At 35.7% G+C, this 24,225-nt stretch overlaps 1 protein-coding gene across 2 annotated transcripts in view; it reads left to right on the plus strand.

Annotated features, from left to right (window-relative positions):
* Positions 1–24,225, plus strand: part of COL22A1 (collagen type XXII alpha 1 chain) — a 578,696-nt gene that overhangs the window by 422,147 nt on the left and 132,324 nt on the right. For both annotated transcript variants that reach the window (XM_074264749.1, XM_074264757.1), the window contains 4 exons: positions 7,289–7,342; positions 10,050–10,103; positions 15,203–15,256; positions 20,111–20,164. In XM_074264749.1, the coding sequence (XP_074120850.1) occupies positions 7,289–7,342; positions 10,050–10,103; positions 15,203–15,256; positions 20,111–20,164 (216 nt within the window). The remainder of the gene's footprint in view (positions 1–7,288; positions 7,343–10,049; positions 10,104–15,202; positions 15,257–20,110; positions 20,165–24,225) is intronic.

A 24,225-nucleotide genomic window follows, 5' to 3' on the forward strand; every position in this document is an offset into this window, starting at 1 on the left:
AGTCTCTAATTCCAGTTTGGATCCTGGAATTTTAAAAGGGTTTTAAAGACTGATAAAATTGTGTCTATGAAATGGTTGGAAATGGAAAAGGGAAAATAGCATTTCCTGGTTATCTTTTCTCAAGGAAATCAAATTTTCCCCATCTTTTCAATAAGGTGTGTAAACTAAACCATTTTTAATGCCCCTCTTTGTTCTAGGAGGTTACAGTTCTATGAAATATTTCAAGAGGCCACATAATGTAATGTAGCGGAAATAACATTCGAATAAGTCATCAGAGTCTTAGTTTTTAGTCCTAACTGGGCTTTGTGATCTTTGGCAAATTATTTAGCTTCACTGAAGGAGGTAAATAGCTTTTTATCTTGTTTTAACATTCTGAGATCCAACCTCTCCTTTTGTTCTTTGCTGGAACAAAAATCAAGATATCATTATGATATAGAGAAAAGGGTAATAGACTTGTGTTAGGAGAGTCCTAAGTTCAAATCCTGTTTATGAAAAATATTGCGTGTAAGAAAGGACAAATAACTTAATTTCCTTCCTCCAGAATCAGTTTTCCTATGAGTTAAGTGAGGGTAATAATACCTATGCATATCTTAGACAGTTACGAGGTCCAGATAATAATGCATTTAAAGTGCTTTGTAGCATGTTAAAAGAAAGCTCATTAAAGATAGAGATGGACTTGCTTTTTTTATTTATTGCTCCAACATTTAGTCCTATGCATGGATCAGAGTCAATGTTTAATGAGTGATTTTTCATTTACATGTTGTTAGAGATGGGACACTTAAAATTATATTAAAATATTTATCATTTATATCAATTACTTTAAGATTTACAAAGCATTTTAAACACTATTATCTGATGGTACTTAAAATATATTTCATGTAGTTGTGTCTATATGAGTATCATTAGAAATGTCACCAAAGGTAAAGGATGTCATGGTGTTCCACTTTTCAGGATGACCTTGGTATAGAGGTCAAACCCATTACTGAAGGACATTTGTGGATCCTATCACATCTGACACTTGTTTGGTTAAGTCCATCTTTCGTTTAAGTGGAATGGGCTTTTCCTTGGGCAGATGATGGGCTTTGCCTCTGCCTGTGCATTAAAATCTCTGTGCAATAAAATAAGGAAAAAAAAGTGCCTATAAAAAAGATTCATTGCAGAATTCCAAGCTGCATTCCCTGAGGCAGCTTTGGTTGCCAAAGCAACATGTGTTTGTATTTATGGTTTTCTAAAGTATTATTCTGTTTGACTTCATTAATGTTCTTCTTCACTGTGCATTTTCTGAGTCCCTGTGGATCCAGAGGAGGTGGGGATTGCTGAAGGATTTAGAGGGATTTTAAGTCTACAGCATAATTAAGAAAAGTCATAATCATGGAGGAAACAGAATATCTCTGCCCCAGGCTCCAGACTTTGCAAATTACTGCATTGCTCAAGTGCTGGCACACACCACAAGATGGCAATAGTAGCTGTTGGTTTGCATGGGACCTTGGTCCTAGCCTAAAGACAGGGTAAGAGGAAGACAAAATAGAAAGACAGAACAGACTGCTTCAGAAATGAAATTCGCCTCAGACAGCACTTAGCCCAATTAGCAGCTCACCTTTATCGGACACTTTTGTAACTCTATGGGCTTCAGTTTTCTCATTTTCTGACCAATGACAGAATATAAGTGACCTGTAAGATGCTTGGAAGGTCTGGATATCTGTGGTTCTGTTTAAATTTGAAGGTTGTCCAAATGTTTTCCTCAGAGGAGTCTTGAGGAACAAGGAATACAAGGGTCAGTATCATATTTTATAGAGTAGGAAACTGAGCCTCAGAGAAATAAAGTGAGGGACCCCTGTCTACCCAACTACTACTACTAATTATTTTTTTTCTGCTGCTTTTTAGAATATGCTTAAAATACTTTCCCCTCAAAAACCTTGTGAGGTAGGCAACTCAAAGGCAAGCATTGTTATTCCCATCAAAATGTGAGGAAATGAAGGCGATGAAAAATTAAATAAATTTCCTGTATTCACAGAACAACCCCAGAATTTGAGTAGAAACTTAGCAGCCATTTAGTTCAATACATACTAGATAAGAATACTGTCTATTCCTAGATACTATATCTATGATTAGTGACTGAACATGCCCTTTTCCAAACCTCCATCATACAAGTTGGGGAAACCCACCACCCCTTGAAGTAGATCATTCTATCTTTGAACAATGATAGTTATTAGGGGGACATTTTTGTTGTTTTCCCCTTGGCATCAAATTTAAATTCACTGCTACATCTTCCAGCTTTTACTACTGATTATTCCCTGTAGAATCAATGAATCCCTCTTCCATATGACACGCCTTCTAATTCTCTGTTATTATTAGCCTGCTTTCTCCTCAATCTTCTTTATTCCAGGATAAATATTTCTAATTATTTCAAACGATCCTCCTCATACTTAGGCCATCCCCATTCATAAATCATTCCATAGCCACCACCAAGCAAGAGTAGCCCAGTCCCTCCCTCCAGAAAACTATCTTCCTCAATCTCAATCTACCCATCTACACTATATATATATATATATATATATATATGTATGTATATATGTATATATATGTATATATATGTATGTATATATATGTATGTATGTATATGTGTGTGTGTGTATAGCTATACTATAGTTATGTTTATGTTTCTTTTCACTCCTATGCTTGTCAGTACAAGTATATGATTCCCCAGAGTTAGACAAAATACTTTAGATGGACTATGGACATAGATCCATTGATCTGCATCCTTCTGGACTCTACTTCTGTGATCATTGCCTACAATTACGTTAGCTTTTATGGCTATTGTGGTTGCACAGTCACGCTATTGACTCATACTGAGCCTAAAGTCAATAAAAACGCTACGTCATTTGTTGAATGTGAAATGAATCATTCGTATTGGTTAAAAAAAAAAAGACAAAAGAAAGAAGAGTTATCCAGGAAATTATGGGTAAACTATTAAGGAGGACTTTCTAACCAAAAGGATAGAGAAGGCCAGATTAGGTCTTATTCAGCTTGACATTCCTCCCCCAAAAGAAGCCTAGAGTATGTCACAGATATACAGTATTCACTGATTGGCCTATACACACTATTGAATTGGTTCTAGAGAGAGTGAATTAGAAAAAACAGAACAGAGAAGTTGTGCGTGCCTTTAGGAATGATGTACAAAGGTGTTAGAGATCCTTAAAGTCAGGGACTGCTTCATTTTTGGCTCTATTTCTCAAGTGCTTGGTATAATGATGACCCAGAGTGCATGCTTAATAGATGTTTGTTGATGAACAAATTTGAGTTTGAGGCACGGGGGTCATGTTGGTTCATTTTCTTGGTGGGTCCTACATCAAGTGTTGAAAGGGCTTTTTACATGACAAAGTATTTGAGTTACTCTAGCTTTGAGGATAAGGGTTCTGGCAGAGGAGACATGTTCTGAGTTGAGGGGGAAAATGGTATAAACACAAGTGTGTGAGAAAAAAAGTGAAACAAAAGGTATAGACACAAGTGTGTGAGAAAAAAGTCAGAGGGAAACAAAATGCATAGACACGTGTGTGTGTGGGGGGGGAAGGGAAGCAAAAGGTATAGACACAGGTGTGTGCAGAAAAAAAGGGAAACAAAAGGCATAGACACAGGTGTGTGCAGAAAAAAAGGGAAACAAAAGGCATAGACACAGGTGTGTGAGAAAAAAGTCAGAGGGAAACAAAATGCATAGACACGTGTGGGGGGGGAAGGGAAGCAAAAGGTATAGACACAGGTGTGTGCAGAAAAAAAAGGGAAACAAAAGGCATAGACACAGGTGTGTGCAGAAAAAAAGGGAAACAAAAGGCATAGACACAGGTGTGTGAGAAAAAAGTCAGAGGGAAACAAAAGGTATAGACACGTGTGGGGGGGAAGGGAAGCAAAAGGTATAGACACAGGTGTGTGCAGAAAAAAAGGGAAACAAAAGGCATAGACACAGGTGTGTGCAGAAAAAAAGGGAAACAAAAGGCATAGACACAGGTGTGTGAGAAAAAAGTCAGAGGGAAACAAAAGGCATAGACACAGGTGTGTGAGAAAAAAGTCAGAGGGAAACAAAAGGTATAGACACAGGTGTGTGAGAAAAAATCAGAGGGAAACAAAAGGCATAGACACAGATGTGTGCAGAAAAAAGGGAAACAAAAGGCATAGACACAGGTGTGTGAGAAAAAAAGTCAGAGGGAAACAAAAGGTATAGACACAGGTGTGTGAGAAAAGAGAGAACCAAAAGGCATAGACATAGGTGTGTGAGAAAAAAAGCCAAATAACAGGGATAGCAAGATGGAACTATTTCTGAGCTGAGTCAAGGTACATAGATCTGGCTCATGAGAAATAGGGCAGGTTGGCCCTGGGTTTTTAAGACTTGATTAGCTGTGTGTTAGAAGGCTCTTGTGTTCTGTGTGAGTCTTATAATATGTGGGTATTTATGATTGCAGGCCAGTGAATGCTGCTGGATCATAGTCATGCAGAACACAGCCTCTCTTAGACCAAGAGAGGTCATGGAACAAAGTTTGATGGGTTTAGTGGCAAATGGTAAACATTTATGTCTGCTAGGCCAAAGTAAAAATATAAAGAGGAAGCAGAGATGGGTGATTAAATTGTCCTTGATGAATTCAAGTACTCTCACTCAAATTAACTCCATCCTTTATTATTGAAAAAGCTGACAGATGGGATTGCTAAGCCACTGGCAATAATATTGAAAAAATAATGGAAAACAGGAGAATTGTCTCAAAATCAGAAAAGGGCAAATATCCTGATATCCAAAAAGGAAAGAAAATAGAATCTTCAAATCATAGGCCAGGGGTTTGACTGCAATTCATAGAAAATTCAACAAAGAAATAGTTATCAAACATACAAAAAAATCAGCTATGATTACAAAGAATCAGAAGCTTCATAAAGAATAGGTAGGACCAGCCTAGCTTCACTTACTTTTTTATTAGATAATTAAATTAGTAGATGAATGAAATCCTGTAGATTTATTTCATCTATATTTTCAGAAAGACTATTGATCAAATATCTTATGCTTTTGTTGTGGAAGATATAGATAGATAGATAGATAGATAGATAGATAGATAGATAGATAGATAGATAGATAGATAGATAAAAATAGAACTCCTGGCATTCACAGAATACAAGAGTAGTTACTGATGGGTTGTGGTTAATATGGAATACAGTTTCCAATGGAGAGCTCCAAGGATCTGGGGTTGGCTTTGCTATATTTACTATTGTTATTAATGACTTGGATAAAACAATAGATGGCATGAACATCAAAAGTACAGATAAATAAATGACACAAAGCTGGGAAGAATCAATAAGTTATTAAATTATAAAGTAAAAAGATCATAACAGGCTTGACTGAATCCAAGATGAAATTCAATGGGATAAATATAAGTTCTTTCATTTAGGCAAAATATATCTATATATCTGTATCTAATGTATATATATATATATATATATATATATATATATATATATATATATATATATATATATATATATATATGTATGTATGTATGTATATATACTAATTTCACCAGGACAAGTTAGGGAAAGCATGATAACTGAGCAGCAGTTCTGATCTGAGTTTTTAGTGAAATATTCATATGATATGGCAATCAAAAACCTACTTTGATCTTGGACTGCATTAAGAAGGGCATAATTATGTTCTAGGTATAGAGAGGTGACAGTGCCATTATAATCAGCCCTTATCAGACTTCACCTGGAGTACTATGATTAATCCTGGTTACTATGCTATAAGAAAGGTGTTGATAAGCTAGCTAGTGAGTCATCAGAGGAGCACAATCAAAATGTTAAAGTGTTTGGAGTTCTTGTTATAAGAATTGAAGAGGGGCTTCTAAGTGGTGCAGCAGATAGAGCACTGACCCTATAGTCAGGAGGACCTCAATTCAAATGCAACCTTAAACACTTACTATCTACGTGGCTTTGAGCAAGTCATTTTACCCCAATTATCTAAAAAATATCAATTCAAGATACTGGACATGTTAATCCTGAAGACAGATGGGGGACATGATCGCTATCTTGGATTGTGGACACTTGAATGTGTCCTGTGGAAAGATTAGACCTCCTCTATTTGTTTTCAGAGGGTAGAATCCAAAGCAAAAGAGTAGAGGTTCTCGAGAAGCAAATTTAAGCTTGGTCTTTAAAACAAAACAAAACAAAACCTTTCTATCGATAGCAGGTACCCCCAAAATGGAATGGGCCACTTAAAGAGCTAATTGATCTCCCTCTCTTCTTGGAGGTCTTTAAGTAGATTACAGGAGACCACTTTTATGCAATATGCAGAGATTCCTTTCAGGTATGTGTTGACTGGATGGCTGCTGAGTTCTGTCCAAGTCTCAAACTCTTGATTCTGTCTCTACTACAACTTAGATACTGAAAACTCTAAATCCTAGCCACAGTCCCATCATTACTATTCGATTAGCACTCTGGCTGTACCCTGCAACCCACACATTTTCTTTTCCTCAAAGCCAAAGGTTTTAACATGTGGACATTCTCTTCACTCCAGTTTGCCAAAGTATCTGGTAGAGCTTTCCATCAGAATGTCTCGCCTGCTTATCTTCTCTCTGCTATATATTATTTGCGTAATCTAAGACAAGTAATTTAATTTCTTTCAAATAATTTTTTTTTAAAATAGAGAAAGAGCTTTCCCTAAATGACTTAGCATTCCTTCCAGTTCTAAACCCATCATCTTATGATTTCAGTGGAAAAAGTGGTAATCATCTCTCTTCATCTGTATGTAAAATGCTTTAGTTTCTTTTTTATATAATAGCTTTTTTTATTTTTTTAAATACATGCAAAGAGTCTTTAACATCCATCCCTGCAAATCCCTGTGCTCCAAATTTTTTTTCCCTCCCTGATCACTTCCCCTTCCCTCAGATAGCAAGTAATTCAATATAGGTTAAACATGTACAATTCTTTCAATATCATACTACACAAGAAAAATCAGATCAAAGGGGGAAAAATGAGAAAGGAAAAAAAAGTCAAGTAAATGAACAACAAAGGTGTAAATTCTGTCTCACAGGCCTCTCTGGGTGCAAGTGTCTCTCTCCATCACAAGTTCACTAGAATTGCCTTGAATCATGTTGAGAAGCTATGCTTTACTTTCAAAAGTACTTTCACTCAGATAATTTTTATGGTTCTTTCTATGTACAAATCTCTATGAGGCTATAAAACTAAGGCTCATCCAACTTTAATGTTCTGTTGCTATGACACTGCCACCAATGACCTGCCTTTGACTGTCTCTTACCAGGGAGAAGCTGGACAGAAAGGAGAGAAAGGAGATCCAGGCATCAATGGGGAACCTGTGAGTATTACCTTTTAGTGCTTTGTCAAATGGAGATGTGCTAGTTCTCAGCTGTCATGGTGTTGATGGCTATCCATGTTGAAGGATCACACCTACTGTAGGCACATATATGGAGTGACAATGCAATTCCCTCAAGATACAAACTGTGCTAGTAGAGTAGTTGAATTAAATGAGATTGCTGCCATCAATGGAACTCTGGATTTCTGTACAGATGGATTATTTTTGCTAGACCCTGCTGCCCTATCTGCCTACTTTATCATGGTAATATGAACAGAGGTGAGAAACAGGTGGTGCAATGTCTATAGTAGCATTTCGGGTTGTTTTGTTTTGTTTTTATAATCTGTGGTTTCTCTAAATAAGAGGTGTAAGCCTCTAATCATCTGTGTCAGGGCCCTGAAATCTCTATCAGAGTCATCCCTGAGGAAATAGAAAAGAACACGTGTCTTCTCAGGGATGCTATTACTGATGAATTTGTAACCCAGGAGAAGTCCTGCCAAACCATTTGGTATATTCTCAGCCTAAGATTTCAGGCAACCTAAGGTAAAGGCTTATATACAAGGCTTTCCTAAAGACAGAAAAAACACAGGGCAGCACAGACATACAAAAAAGCTCTATCCAGAGCCCTACTGGGCTTCTACAAGGAGATCCCTCCTATTTCTCAAACTTTCTTTGCTTTCCCTGCACACAACTCTGTCTTTATAGTATAAAGGGTCAGCTTGAATAACATCCCACAAGTCTAGATTCTTCCTGCTTTTATTTTCTGTCCACAATAAAAATACAATGCAAATGGTTCATTTAATAGCACTATTTCTAGCAGTTACTCCTTTTTCTAAATAGTATTTTATTTTTCAAAATACACAGGAAGATAGTTTTCAGCATTTACCTTTACAAAATCTTGTGTTCTAAATTTTTCTCCTTTTCTCTTCTTCTCCCCTTTTCCTAAGGCAGCAAACAATCCAATATAGGTTAAACATGTGCAATTCTTCTAAACATATTTCCATATTCATCATTCTACACAAGAAAAAATCAGATCAGAAAGGAAAAAACTGCAAGAAAAAAATAAACAACAATAACAAAAAATGGTGAAAATACTGCTGTAGTTGCTCACACAATTTAACTTCCTGATTATAGGTTGATAGCATAGCATCTGCAGCAGTATGAAGTCCTCCAAAGTTCAGGATAGAATATTTTAATTTTTGATAGAAAAAGGTACCTTATCAGTTCCTGTTACTTCAAAAGTCACTAACTCCTTAGATCAGGGATGGGAAATGTCCATTCTGGGGGCCATATATAAGGCTCAAGAAATCATTTGTTAAAGCCACTGCAGGTGATTATGAGCTGAAAGTGAGGTACAACAACCTCCCATGGCTTTAGATCTATAAATTAATAATTTTGTATGCCCCTTGAATAATGTTATAAATATCCAAATGGCCCTTTGTGGAAAAAAAGCTTCCCCTCTCTTGCCTCAGGTAGTAGAATCAATGGGGAATCTCACCCATATAGTTTAATTGCTTCACATGGGCCAAGATCAGTCATTCAAGAATCACGCAAATTTTGAGATTTTTCATTATTTCTGTAGATTGAAATCAATATGCATCAAATAATATATTCTAGCTGCAAAAAGGAAAAAGATAGCTAATGAGATCTTAGATTATATAAAGTATAATTAACACAAATGAAGTAATGTTTCTACTCTACCATGAACAGATAATTTCTTAAGTGATGTGTGTGTATTTGTCTGTTTATATGTGTATGTGTGTGTTCAGAGGTGAAAAGGGCCTAAAAAGTCATCATTCAATTCAGTTTATTTTCTTTTCAATATTTTAAAAAAATGTCTATCTAGTTTCTAGTTGGTTACATTCAACAATGGATAATTCACTGCCTCCTGAGGCAGCCTATTCCATTTTTGAACAGTTCTAATTATTCAGAACTTTTAATTTAAATGAACCAAAATTTTGTTTCCTATGGCTTCTACAGGGGGCAATTCCATGATGCAATGGGAAATCTTGGGTCTGTGGTCACGGAGAACTAAGTACAAAACTGACCTCAGATACTTACAAGGTGAATGATCTAGAAAAAGTAAAGTGACCCTGGCCAAATCATTTAGCCTAAATCTGCCTCAGTTTCTACAGATATGAAAATGGGGATAAAAATGATATTCATCTTATTAGTAACAAGATAATGTCTATAAGACATAAAATATATACTTAATGGATACTTGGTAACCTCTTTCTACTCACTGGTCCTACTTCTTTACAGGGCCAAACAAAGCAAAATTAATCTTCTTTTACTTGATTTTAAAAGAGAAATGGAAAAGTAAGAATACATTCAAAGGATGGTGAATAGAACCTGGGGCTGGGTTAGTTGAGTAAAAACATAGGACCATGCCTCCTATCTTTAAATCTGAAAAAACTCTCATGGAGAACAATGATTGCTTGACCATTGAATGACCAATCTTGGTGGGCTGAAATTAATAGCACAATTGATTTCAGCTTTCTAAGTTACAACCTCTCAACAATGAGAGCTGTCCAAATGGGAAGTTAATTGTCTCATAATGAAGTGAGCTCTCCCTCACTGGATGTTATCGAGCTGAGATTGAAGTTCCATTTGTCAGGATTTCTACTTTTTGGAGGATGAGGGTTGAACTAGATGACCTTTGAGATTCTCTAATTATTTGATGATTATATGATCATTTGATTGATTTTAGGGACCACGTGGTTTTCCAGGTGAAGTAGGACCAAAGGGATCTCCAGGACCCCCGGTAAGTGAAATCTTTACTTTCTATCTTCAGTTGATCGTGGCTTTCCAGTAGAAAGCAACAAATATTCTGCTTTATCTTCTAGGTCCATTCACAGTGTCAATTTGTATGTCTGATATTTGTATATCATGTAAACATTAACAGATTCTGAGACATATCCCTATACCTGGGAACCAACCAGAAATTTGTCAAACCATTGAAGCAGTTGGAGTATAGTCTGGGAGTATATTGGAGCCAACTTGAACTATCTTTTGAGCTCTTGTCAATTTTTTAGTAAAAGCATTTACATTTAGAAATTCAGCAAATCCTGTAGAACTGGGCTTGATTTGTTTTGCTATTGTCCAGCCTTAAGAAAATGAAAGAGAAAATATTAACAATGCAGATGAAACTTAAAGTATATCATGTATTTTTTCCCTGAATAATAACCTTCAGTGTAGAAGAAAGAACAGTGAGTGAGAAAATTGCCTGATTTCCAGTAGTAGCTTAGTAATAACTATGTGAACTCAGTCTGATCATTTAACTCCTTTGGACCTCAGTACAATGAGGAGGTTGGGTTGAATGATTTTTAAAAACAATATTTTTCACAATTACATGAAAAAACAATTTAACATTTTTTTTTCAAATTTTGAGTTCCAAATCCTCTCCTTCTCTTCCCTCCTCCACATTGAGAACATAAGCAATTTGATAAAAATTATACATGTGTAGTCATGCAAAACACATTAATGTTGAATACTTTTTAAAAAGTACCTTCTTGCTCTAAAATATAATGCTCTGCCACTAATACTGTTGCATGTTTTTGAGCTCAAATGAGTTTCCTCATTTGAAAAAGTTAGATTCATATATCTGGTAAAAAAAAAAAAAAAACTATTAAAAAAAAGAAGATAACTTAGTTTAAAAAGATCAGATATATTGATTGAAATTAGAATCCATAGGTATTTAGAAGAATGAATCCAATGAAAAGGAATTTTATCGTTTATTTTTGTTAATATCTGAGCATAGAAATGTGCAAGGAGAATCTAACAGATGACTTTTACTTACATGTCAAAACATCTGATTTTCATGTAAACTTCTGTGTGAAATTTTGATACTGTCAATTGATATTTATTTTTAATTTATAAAGCTATGTAATGACCTACACATTCTACTTTGATACAAGTATTATCTTTACTCCAGGATCAAGGGACTGTATATCAGAGCATATTATAAAGATTCAATTTAACCAAAAAAGCATTTGTTAAGTATCTTTTATACATAATGCATTGTGTTGAGAATAAAAAGATAAAATAGAAAAGAAAAAAAAAAAGAAAAAGAAAGTTAGACTACGTGATCATGAAAATTTCCCCCAGTCTTAATATTTAAAAATTCTATACAGTTTTTCAACAGTTCAATAGTTTCAATTTCAATTTCAATAGACATAAGGGAAATCTGGGTTCAGGTCAGAGCCAGTTTATGAACATGGACAAGTCTCTTTACTGCTCTTCACCTCTCAGCTTCCTCACCTGTAAAACACCTATAGTACCTCCTCTATAGGGATGTTGTATGGTTCAAATAAATGTAAAGTGCTTTACATGCCTTCGAATATGATAAAAATGTAAGTTGTTCATAAGTTATTTATATTTTAAAAAGTGATTTTACTTTAAAAAACTTTTCATATACTAATAACTAGAATCTATGTGGTCAGTACTTCATGTCATGGTTTTTAATGTAAGAACAATGAAATAACCAGCTTATATGATTAACTTTCAAATGCCTCACCCCTATCTCTCTGATATTCTCCCACTACCAATAGTGTACTTTCCTAATTATGTATTGCTTACATTGGTATTAAGTTAGTTTCCATTTCCTGAATAATGAGTGAGAAAGGTGACCCAGATGTGTACTAGGTAAAAGGATGGAATGAGAAATTTGCTGCTGACGGTTCACAGCAGTTACCCACACATTGATAATTGAGAGTTGACTAAAATTCTCATTTAATTTCTTCAATGGGATTAAGAAGAATGGAACTGAAGGATATAAATGGATAAAATATCACACTTTGTGGACTTAATAACTGTCATTAGGTATAACTCACTCAACCTGCTTCTATAACCATTAAGCATAAACAATTAATATGCTTCACATGCTGGTATTCACAGCAAGGTCTTCTGAGTGGGGCTTAATTGACTAAGCATAAGGCAACAGTTTTAGCATTGTAAATTTTGCCCTTTATAATATTTCCAAAAGAAATTACGTTTTAAAAATATAGTCATACATACACCCCAATTTGATGAATAATTCATATTTTATTTGGTCAAGTGGAAGACCCCCATAGATTTTTTTTTCCTAGTGAAAACATTGATCTCAATCGGTCTCTGGAAAATCAATAAAACATTAGAAAGAGGAAGGAACCTTAGAATGTTGAAACTGAAGAGAATTTTAAAACACAGAATTTTAGAAAACAGAATCATAGGATTTAGGGCTAGAAGAGACTTTAGAGATGAGATAATCCTCCATGAGAGTCTCATTTTGAGAAGCATTAGGAAGCTGAGCTCAATTGTCTTGTTCAAAATTACCCAAGTAGTGACAGAACCAGAATTCTGAATGACATTATAGATTCTTAATCTAGCACCCAAATTGTTATAACTTGTTATTTGCCTAATGTAAAGGGCTAGAACTGAGCAATGCACTTGGATGATGAAGCACGTGAGACTAATTGCCAATTGGACGGTTCCCTATTAACTTGTTTAAGGTTGACCCTCCCCAGCTGTTCTGTGCTGACTTGATTGGTGAGACAAAGAGAGGGAAGTGACTTGTGTGGGAGGAGCAAGAAAAACTTGGGTGGTGTAACTCACGCTCACTTGCACTCGTGACCTGGCGTTGGAGGCCACGGTAAAGATCTAGAATAAAGACGTTTAGTGATCCTGACTCCTGCTGATTTCTGGAAAGATAGAGTTCCAGCACCTAAGAGCTATTTTTTTGGATAATTTTAAAGCAAACAGGCATTTGTGTATAAATTTTGTCTGTGATCTGAGCTCTCATAAGAAGTAGGACTCCTGTTAAATGAGATCTGTGTCAGATCCATTATACTTCAGTAATTTCATTTATGAAATCTTAGGTAAACTAATTTTTTTTATCTGGGTTTGAGTTTCATCATTTTTAAAACTGATACTAGACAAGATAAAATGATCCCTAAGGTGTTCTGTGTCCTAACTTTGTGTCTTAAAATACTTTTAGCTTATCAAAGCTTATCAAACTATCAAATTTATGCTTTAGGCAGGTTAGAATTACAGTAGATAAAACACTTTCTCGGGAAGACATGAATTTAAATTCTGCCTCAGACATTTACTAACAATGTGACCCTGGGAAAATCATGTAGTCTCTTTCTGCTTCAGTTTGCTCCACTGTGAAATGTAAAATGGAGATTATAAGGGGAGATTTCTCAAGGCTGTTGTGAGGAACAAATGAGAATATATTTGGCTAAGATGACAGGAAAAGACAATGATAAATGTTGGAGGGGATATGGGAAAACTGGGACACTGATACATTGTTGGTGGAACTGTGAACGGATCCACCAATTCTGGAATGCAATTTGGAACTATGCTCAAAAACTTATCAAACCGTGCATACCCTTTGATCTGTTTCTCCTGGGCTTATATCCCAAAGAGATCTTAAAGACGGAAAGGGACCCACATGTGCAAGAATGTTTGTGACAGCCCTTTTTGTAGTGGCAAGGAACTGAAAACTGAATGGATGACCTCATCAATTAGAGAATGGCCGAATAAATTATGCTATATGAATGTTATAGAATATTATTGTTTTATAAGAAATGACCAACAGGATGATTTCAGGGAGGCCTGGAGAGACTTACATGAACTGATGCTGAATGAAATGAGCAGAACCAGGAGATCATTATATATGACAACAACAAGACTATATAATGATCAGTTCTGATGGATGTTGTTCTATTCAACAATGAAATGAACCAAATCTGTTCCAATCGTGCAGTGATGAAGAAAGCCATCTACACCCAGAGAGAGAACTATGGGAACTGAGTGTGGAACACAACATAGCATTCTTACTCTCCACTGTTGTTATTTGCTTGCATTTTGTTTTGTTTTGTTTTGTTTTGTTTGTTTTTCTTTTTTTTCCTTCTTGGTCTGATTTTTCATGTCCAAACAGATAACTGTGTAAATATGTATACACATATGGGATCTAACATGTATTAGACTACCTGCCAGATGGAGGAGGGGTAGGGAGAAGTAAGGGAAAATTTGCAACAAAAGGTTATTCAAGGGTTAATGTTGGAAAAATTACCCATGCATATGCTTTGTAAATAAAAAACTTTAATAAAAAATTAATAAAATATATTTAGCACAGTATCAGGTACAGGGTAAATGCTATGTTAATGCTATCCCCCTTCCCTTTCTTCTTAATGCCCCATTAAGCTTAAATATTCTGTGGTAAATGATGGACACTTAGGTAAAATTTCAGGATTCAAATCAAAATTTTGTAAGCACAGATTATTAAGTAAGATTTAGTTATAAAAAATTGGGATGATGGAGCATGCAGCTATCCCAGAGTAAAATTGGTCATATGGCAATTAGGAAGTAGAGTAAATGAAATGACTGACTTATACCCACAAAAATGTATAATTAGTCTGTAAAGTCACAAATAACAGTCATTTAGATAGGAAGGTTGCTTCTCAAGACAGAAACCAATTTTGCATCAGAACTTTTCATCGTGCAGAGGAAAGAATCCCATTTTCTGGGAGTCAAGAACTTAAGGTTCTAGATAGAACCAGCTTTATCATTTTGTTCAAGTAAGTTCCCCTACTCTTGGCTTCCTCATTTATATTCTGACATCCCTGATATGCTAACATTCTGTGTTATGTATTACATCAGGTTATATTCCAATAGCTTAAGTATATACTCTTGGAGTTCGTTCCAGTTCTAATCTTCTATGAATTTAAGCTTTACTCAGATGCTTTCCTTCCCCCCGGCATATCACTTTGGCTTTTCATCACCTCATTTGAATTGATTAGAACAGCCCCCTGCCTGGAACTCCAGATGTTGGGCTGAGTTCAGCAGTTTCTAATTTGCTTCTGCCCCTTTGTTTCCATCCAGGGTGCGCAAGGCCCAGAAGGAGCCCGAGGGGGACCTGGAGCAGCTGGAAACACTGTGAGTAATTGCCTCTCTGATGTTTCTCCTTAACAGGGCACACAGCTGAAGGGATGCGCCAGCAGCTGCATTGCAGATTTTGGTTCTTGGGCTAATTCTGTAGAGGAGGATCAGTAAACAAAGTTACATATTGAATTGCTTAGAATGAGCAGAAATCAAATGTGTAGTTGCCCTTAAGTTCTCAGGCCCATCATTCATTATAGACCTATCCATTCTTTACATCATGTTGATATTTAAAGGAGTTTACCACAGTGGTTTATTGCATCACAGATTCACTCTAACTTACTACACTCCTTTTGGGTATAGGGAGAATGTCCTGACACCTCCCTTCTTTAACTACCATATCATTTTCTTATCTGAAAGTAAAGACTTAAAGGAACAAACAAACAAAAAGCCTCAGTTGGCCACTTTCTTGAACCTGTGGTTGATTGAAGATGTGTGATGTAAAAGTAGAACACAGGTGAGCATCTTTCTACCAGCAGCTTCAGTCCAGCAGGAGCCAAGTAGTATTTTTTTTTTTTTTTTTTGAGGCTGGGGTTAAGTGACTTGCCCAGGGTCACACAGGTAGGAAATGTTAAGTGTCTGAAACCAGATTTGAACTCGGGTCCTCCTGAATTAAAGGCTGATGCTCTGTCCACTGCACCACCTAGCTGCCCCAGGAGCCAAGTAGTATTAATGCACAAAGCAGATGCCTGAAACTTTAAATCAATCTGAAATGCTCAGTAAGCTAATTGCTATGGAAGAAGAGAAAGGACTGGAATTCTTTTTCTTTAGAGATTGTTCTCTTGGCTGATAAATTGATTAAAAGCAGATTCTCAGCCTTTCAGGATGATTCTTAACAACTACCACTGGAAGAGGTTTGACTAGACTATACTTCCTGTAAAAAAAATTTGAGGGTTTTGGTGAACTGTAGTCTCCTTAAGAATCAATACTCCAATGGAAGTCAGAAAACTAATGAGATTTACAGAGATATATTAAATAATATGTTTATTATTAATTTTATTTAATATTTTAATAATGTAATATTAAATATTAAATAAAATTTCAGAATGAGACAAGTGCTAGAACCCTATCTAGATTTTCTTTAGGGTGTAAGGTTCATTTCTGAGTACTAGATAGTTGGATAACAAATAAACTGGAGCTTGCTCAGAAAAGAACAAACACAATGGAGATGGATCTGAATACAAGTTTTAGAAGAAAGTGGGGATGCTTCTCCTTGGGATGGAGAGGTGAGGAGTAAGAAGGATGTGAATTCGGTGTTTAAATATTTGAAGGACTGTCTTGTGGTGGAAGGAATGGATTTAGTCCGCTCATCCTCTCAGAAGTAAGAATAGTAGGTAGAATTCCAAGGCAGATATGGGTTGTATGTAAGAATACAAAGGCAACACCACCTTCTCAAAACAAAACAAACTTTTTTAAATTAACAGAACAATGAAAAAATGGAAGAAGGATCATCCTTGGAAGTTAGTAGCTTTTTCTTCCTAGGAAGACAAGGAGTTGAGGCTAAATTCCTATTTAAATTCAAATTTGACTAGGTAATCCCTGAAATCTTTTGGGATCGTATAATTCTTTGACCCCATCCTTTATTTTCAGCCATATTCAAAGGTCAAGAAAAAGATGAGTCACTGGGCAAGGCATCTGATTATTGTCCTGGGTCAATTTTCAGCTCATAGTATTTGAAAGGAGTAGCAGGAGATTGTCAAATAAAAGACTTGACAATACAAGGAGAGTTAAAACTTACTATAAACTAATATTTTAAGAGAAAGGGACAAATGTATTAGGCCAGTAAAGAGTTAGTTCCTCAGCATGACAATAAGCTCAAAATAATTAAATAATATCTTATTTTGCTCACAGAATTTAAAGATGTTATTTTGAAAACTTTTTTTGGTTATTTTTTTCAGTTGGCAAATATTAATTTTCTATCTCTAATACTCCACTAAAATTGAAAAAAAAAAAGGAAAATAAATGTTTTAAATGGTATAACCAAGGAAAACAAGTTATTTTATTGGCCTCATCTCAAAGTAACATTTCATTCTAAATCTTGATAAAACAAAACTTAGTTCAGGCAACTTGGGCCATATTGTTTCTCTAGCTTTTGAATTCTGAATTGGTACTTTAGGTTTGACAATAGCACTGTCCATTCTCATGCTGTCTTTCTGCCTCTCCTCATCCTGCCTCAAAGAGAACTGCTAAAACAATAAAACAATCTACTCTGACCCCCCTTCTCTGTTCCTTTCTCTCTTCACACAGGAACACTCAAACACAATCATTTGTAATAGGCAAAGTTAACTCTCATCAATATACCCTAAATCCTGGGAAACTAACCAATGCAGAACTGGTTTTCAAAGACCTCCATCTTTACAGAGAAATACAGAGTCCCACAGAGATTTTGCTCCCGAGAAATGTGAAGGGCTGAATCTATAAAACCCATGGATCAAGATCCAAGATTCTGGCCCTCCAAATTACAGAATTTCAGATTACAAGAAATCAACAAAAATATCTAATTCAATCTTCTCCCTTGACAGAGAGGAAAACTGGGTATCAGGGAAGTATTAACTCTTAACTAGGGCAGACCAGCAGTAGCAATCAGAGTTTGGATCAGACCCTGTGACTAGAATTTAGTGGGTTTTTTTCCCCCAATATACCATGTTGTTTTCTTGGGAAATACAGCAGACATTTACAACACAGGAGGAAGGGGACTGAGTCATCAATTGCTTCACAGCAGAAGTCTCTGTAAAAGGATAAAAATGTGATTCATTGCTCAGAGCACCATGCTGAAAAGTCCTTTAGTAGACTGAGGGTGTCAGTGTTGGCAGCACATCTGGTTCAATGAGATGAACTTGAAACACACCCTCTAGAGCAAACCAACTAGGACTTTGGTATTGCTCCCACTAGATGATATAACTTTATGACCTTGAACAATGTACTTCCTCTCACTGGATCTTAGTGTTTTCATCTGTGAAATGAAGAGAGCTGGATGATGTAATCTATTCCAACTCTGAATTTTATGGTCTCATGAAACTACTTCAGTGCTACTGAATTTTCCCAAGTACGTGAGCCCTACTTGGCCCCCTAGTTAATCTGGTTGGTCTAAGGTCCCTAAGGGAACCCTGGCCTCAAATTCTCTACCTGTCTCCAGTGCTCCTTGAATTGATATCTATAGATAGATAATAGAGAAACATATACAAACAAGCACACTATACTCTTCCATATTCCTCAAGACTAGTTGTTAAATGACAAGAAATTAAAAAGAAAATGTAAATATTCATCTTTTCTATAGCAAAATTATTTGCAAATATTCTGCCTTTCCCCACTTAGCAAACCATCATCCTTTGTGACAAAAATATTTAAAGAAAGGGAGGAAAAGGCATTTCAGCAAAAGAAATGAAGATATCAGCTATACAGAACAGTATAGGTTATGTTTCTCAACTAGAGCTCCCTCCTTCAGCAAGGAAGGGAGGAGGTTCATTTCTTATCACATTTCTGGGGCTAATCTTTGTCATCATAATTCTCAGTGCTCGGTTTTATTTTATTTTTCTCTCTGCTTACATTGTTGTCAATGTGTCTTTTGTTTTATGGGCTCTGCTTCCTTCAGTTTACAGTAGAAAGAATAGAGACTCCTAATATAGAATGTTATATGCATTGTCAGAATACACTCAGTGTATTGGTTATTTTTGCTTAATTGTTTTACGTTGTCTCAAGGGAGAGCCTCATTTAGAGGGGTATGAGAGTTTTCTGCCTCCCTCCAGAAATGACTGTGATATAAAGGGAGAAGTCAGTGAGATATATTAAGAAAGGATGAAAGAAAAAAAAAAGAAAAATAAGGAAGAATGAAGGAAGGGAGAGAGGGAAAGAAAGAAAAGAAAAAAGAAGGAAGAAAGGAAGGAGAGAAGGAGGAAAAGGGGGAAGGAGGGGAAAAAGAAAGAAAAGAAGAAAGGAAAGATGGAGAGAGGCAGACATAGCCATTGCCCTAACTTTGGTAAATGTTTTTAATCATTGTCTTCTTTAGTATCCCTTCCTTTTAATATGTATGGGATTGCCTGACATCTAGGGGAGGGAGTAGAAGGAAGGAAGGGAAAATTTGGAAAAATGAATAGAAGGGATAATGTTGTAAAAAAAAAATTACCCATGCATATGTACTGTCAAAAATTATAATTATAAAATTAATAAAAACAAAAGAAAAAAATAAAGACTATGAAATATATATATAAAGTATCCCTTCCTTGTGTTCCTCTCCCTGACTCATGTAATGCACTGCATGGTCAGCTTTTGACTCAGATTCTCAATTGCATTACCAACAGGAAGCCATTTGTTTAGCAGGGTTACACCATTGCTGAGAGTGGGCAGATCCAGCATAGAAAGGTTTCTCGTGTTGATTTTGACAATTACCACAATACTAGTAATAATGAACCAATAAAATATCAATTCTAAGGGACATGACTGCTTCTGGGTGCATGAGTTTTTTGTATGAGATGGGCTCAATTTTTTTTTTTACTCTAGATTCTTTCCAGGCTAAGGAGGCTGCTCTGCTCCTGTGAAGTGCCGGTGCCTCAGAATCAAGGTGTTATCTAAGCAGGGTGTAAGCAGCTTATGGTGAAAGAGCTGCAGCTTTGGTGGTTGACTTTCTTGGCTATCTCCTAAAAATCATCTCAGTGATAACTGTTCTTAGAGTCGGGACAGGACATGGAGAGCAGAGCATGGATTAGCTATGATGGAAATACATTCACTTGGCTGTGCTAGGGGAAAAAAAAAGACAGTGTTAACTCTAAGTAGAGAATTTCTCTAAAATGAAAATATGTCAGTAACAAAGAGGAGTTAGCTGTATCTGAATCTCTTTCCTTTTTGTTTCAACAGGGAGCTCCTGGACCAATAGGTCCCCCTGGTACCCGTGGTCTCCCAGGAAATGTGGTATGTAATCAACATGAGGAGAAAGGAAATTGATCAGAAGCATAACTTCCTTACCGCTACTATGTTGCTTCTCCAAGTGATCAGGGGAAAGCAAAAGCAGTTCTGTGCTCTCAAGTATTTATAGCAATTTTATTTGTGATAGTAAATAACTGGAAATTGAATAGATACCCACCAATTGGAGAATGTTGAAACAAGTTGTGGTACAGGATTGGGATGGAATATTAGTGGGCTATTTGGAATGATCAGCGAATTGGTTTTAGAAGTTCATGGAAAGATTTGCATGAAATGAAGAGTAAAATGAGCAGAACCAAGAAAATGCTGTAAACAATAACAGCAATAGTATTTGAAGAAAGTTGTGAACTGTTCTGAATGGATGCAGAGGCCAGAGTGTCATAATGGTGAACCAAGGAACACAATGGCCAGAGGAGGAACATATGACCTTATTTGAATTATTTGACTGCATATAGAGAGGCAATGTCATAGGAGACAGAAAGCTGACTTTAGAATCAAGAAGACTTGAGTTAAACTCCAGCCTTTGAGATATATTGAAAGTATAGTGGTAGTAAGTCACTAATTCCCTATATTAATGAACTCATAGGTCTAAATATCTACCTCATCTTCACAAATAATAATAATAATAACCATTTACCTTCAGAAAAATGCCTAAAGTCATGAGATTCCCCCCACTCTAAGTCACTCTTCTAAAAAAATGGCACACCAACTCTCTAACCAGAAGGTAGCCTAGCTTAATGAAAAGAAAGATGATTTAGGCAAATCCCAGTCTTGCCAATGGTTAGTTCTATAGTTACTTAACTTCTTTGAATTTGCAGATGATATTTATATTTCTAAAACTGTGAAAACAATAGTTGCCCCTACCAGCTTTACAGGGTTGATATGAAAATGTGTATGGCATGCTTTTAAAATTATAATGTTCTATTCAAATGCAAATAGTTTACACATTTGTTATTCACATATATGTCCTTCAACTTACTGGTTCTCCCTCCACTGACATTGGAGATTGTGACATATCCCAGTCTTAGTAACTCATCTTCTTGAGTTGCACTGATAATAAAATAAAATAAAATCATATTCCTGATTCCCAAACCTCTGGTTGTGACCCTTTCCACACAGAGCTAGGTTGGTTAGTGGATAAACAATTATCCAGTTTGATAGGACCAGGTAGATGTGATGTTAAAATATAGCATTTATAAATCCAGAACCAACTCTAAAGTATTTTGAGCCCCCAGAGTAAGAGTTTGGAAAATAAAGTCACTCAGCCTCCACTTAAATAACTCTGGCAGTGAGAAGTTATTTGCCCTGATTGATTCACGAGAATTATACAGACTTAATCCCATGAAAGATGAAAGCTTGTCTCTAATTGGGCTCTAATTGGTGCAGTAGAAAAAACACAGACCTTGGAGTAAGAAATTTCAATCAGTTTCTAACAAGGTCATTGATCTAAAGCTGTAAGAAACACAAGGGGCCATCTGGTACAATCCCTTCCTTTTAGAGATGAGGAAACTGAAACCCAGGAAACTTAGATGAGTTTCTCAAGGTCACACAAATCACTGAGAGAGATAGGGTTGGAACACAGGTCTACTGATTCAAGTCTTTCCTATGTGCCATACTACTTCCATTACTAGTGTTAGTTATGGTTGAATTGGGAGGAGTGGTAGTGATGATATTGGTGATTCCTCAGTTAGGAGCACTGCACTTTGGATCAATTATCCTGGTTTATAAAGTGAATTCCTATATCAGGTTAGGATTTGCCATAGATAATCTTTAGGTCATTTCTCCAAGTTTTAATATCTCATAATTTCCTAGAAAGAATACTTTCCTTCTTCTTGACTTTTACTTTTATTCAGAATTTCAAGATTCCGAAAGTATAAAGAAAACCTAACTTTTAAATCTATCTGGATAGGATAGGAGAGGAAAAGAATGAAAAGTTTAATTAAATAATTTCCAGTAGAAAACATCCAATCCTTACCTCTTCTGTTCTTTTTCACAGACTCAAGCAGACTTATTCTGGTCCCTAAGGGCCTTTTCAGCTCTAATAGCTTAGGACTGCTTTACTAAGGTGGCATTTTTCCCCTCTACTTGAAGCCCATTAAGATAAACTTTAATGAGTTAGAATTCACAGTGAAGAGTTAGAATAATACAATCATTATGGAAACAACTAAAAATCTTTTACTTTTCTCTAAAGGCTCCACTATAGGGCCTTGCTGAAAACCTCAAATCCCTGTTGAGTCTTTACTTTTCCCAGGGAAAAATTGCAATCTGAATTAATCCAATCACTCTTCAGTCTTCACCCTTGACAGTCACTTAGCCTCTGAGCCAGTGCTGTTTTCACACTCTAATCTTTAATCCTGCAGTTTCAAAGTACTGCTGTTCTCTATCTCTACTCAGTTAGAACCTTCTTTTCTTCTTTTTATTGGTCATTTCTTGTGGAAAGAGTAGAGGTCTTAGAGTCAGAAAACTTGGGTTGAGTTTGGGTTTCACCTCTTTTGTAGCCCAATGGAAAAAGTACTAGGCTTTGGCTCAGAAGACTGAGTTTAAATTTTCCTTTGCCTCTTATTACCTGTGTGACTTCAAAAAATCCTCTCCGGGACTTTATTTCATTCCTGTGAGATGTGGAGACTGTGTTAAAAAAAGATGTTTAAATAAACTTCTAGCTCTAAAATTGAAGGATGTTCTTATTATTTACAATAGTGATTCAGATTTAAGCAATGTTTAGAATTTAGAAAATACATACATACATATATATATATATATATATATATATATATATATATTTTTTTTTTTTTTTTTAATAGTTACTTGGGGCATGGAGAGGTAAGGGACTTTTCGTTGGTCTTCTAGTCAATATATGTCAGATTTTTTACTTTGATGTCTTCCTCACTCTAGAGTAAACTATATTGATTATGTCATGCTACTTCTGGTAGTAGTATTGAGATAATATTTTGAGAGCCTACCTTGAAGATAAGAAGATATGGGTTGTAGAGAAGGTGCTGACCTGTGTTGGTAGAGTATTTTTTTTAACCTGGCAGTTCTTTATACTGATAATATCATAAGTCCAGTCCCTTTCCCTTTTAAAGTTCTTTACATATGGCTGACCTGAGATTTGGGATATCTTATGGATGCTCACTCAGGACAAGTCAAATCTCCAAAGTCCTTATAATATATATATAAATTAGGATAGATATTTGGGTAGCTCTGCATTTCTGACTAAGACCCATAAATATAGGTTTAAGGCTAAGGTTTTCCATGAGTTCCTACCTGTCACAGTTCCCTCTGGCAGTTACAGCCCAATAAAAACAGACACTTGAGTCATCAATAAGGAAGCCTGTCTCTCAAGTCCCACACTGAAACAATGACAGTCTTTTATCTTTTATGGAAGAGAACATTGGCAAGATGTCCCTCTAATCTTCATTGTGACCCTCCATCTATCTCAGGCTCTCCATTCAGTGCTTATTTCTAATTTCTCTTTCTTCTTCTCCCTGCCCAAAACTACTTTTCCCCCATAATTATTTTGTACTGTGATGCCTCTCTTTATTCCAGCAAGTTCTCAAAGACAATAAATTGCAGAGAACTTATTGATTTTTATTGGTAGTTGGAGTATCTTTATCAGAAGTTTCTGGCATCTATGAAATCACAGCTTTAGAGGGAATGGTAAGGTTCTTATGATAACCTTTTAAGATATATAACTACAAATATTATTATCATTACTGTTTTGATTATATGAAAATTGTAAGCAAAATAACATTATTACTTATCTATTTGACTATTTAACATAAAAAAATAATATTTGAACCCAAGTCTCCTTGACTGTTCCATTGATTTTCTTGAATTAATTAATTCAATATAATCTTAAAAGAAATAGATGATAATAATTCTCTTCTTATGATAGAATTCATTTCTTATAAGGCATTTTAATTTTCTGTTGGTGAATCTAGCCAAAAGTTAATGTAGCCCATAAATTATTATATCTTCCAAAGCATGTCTGTCTTTTCCTAAGTATTTTCTTATCTCTTAACTCACTTGATCCTCAAGACTTTCATGTA

This window comes from Sminthopsis crassicaudata, chromosome 1 (genome assembly GCF_048593235.1).
Source record: "Sminthopsis crassicaudata isolate SCR6 chromosome 1, ASM4859323v1, whole genome shotgun sequence".
Taxonomy (NCBI): Eukaryota; Metazoa; Chordata; class Mammalia; order Dasyuromorphia; family Dasyuridae; genus Sminthopsis; species Sminthopsis crassicaudata.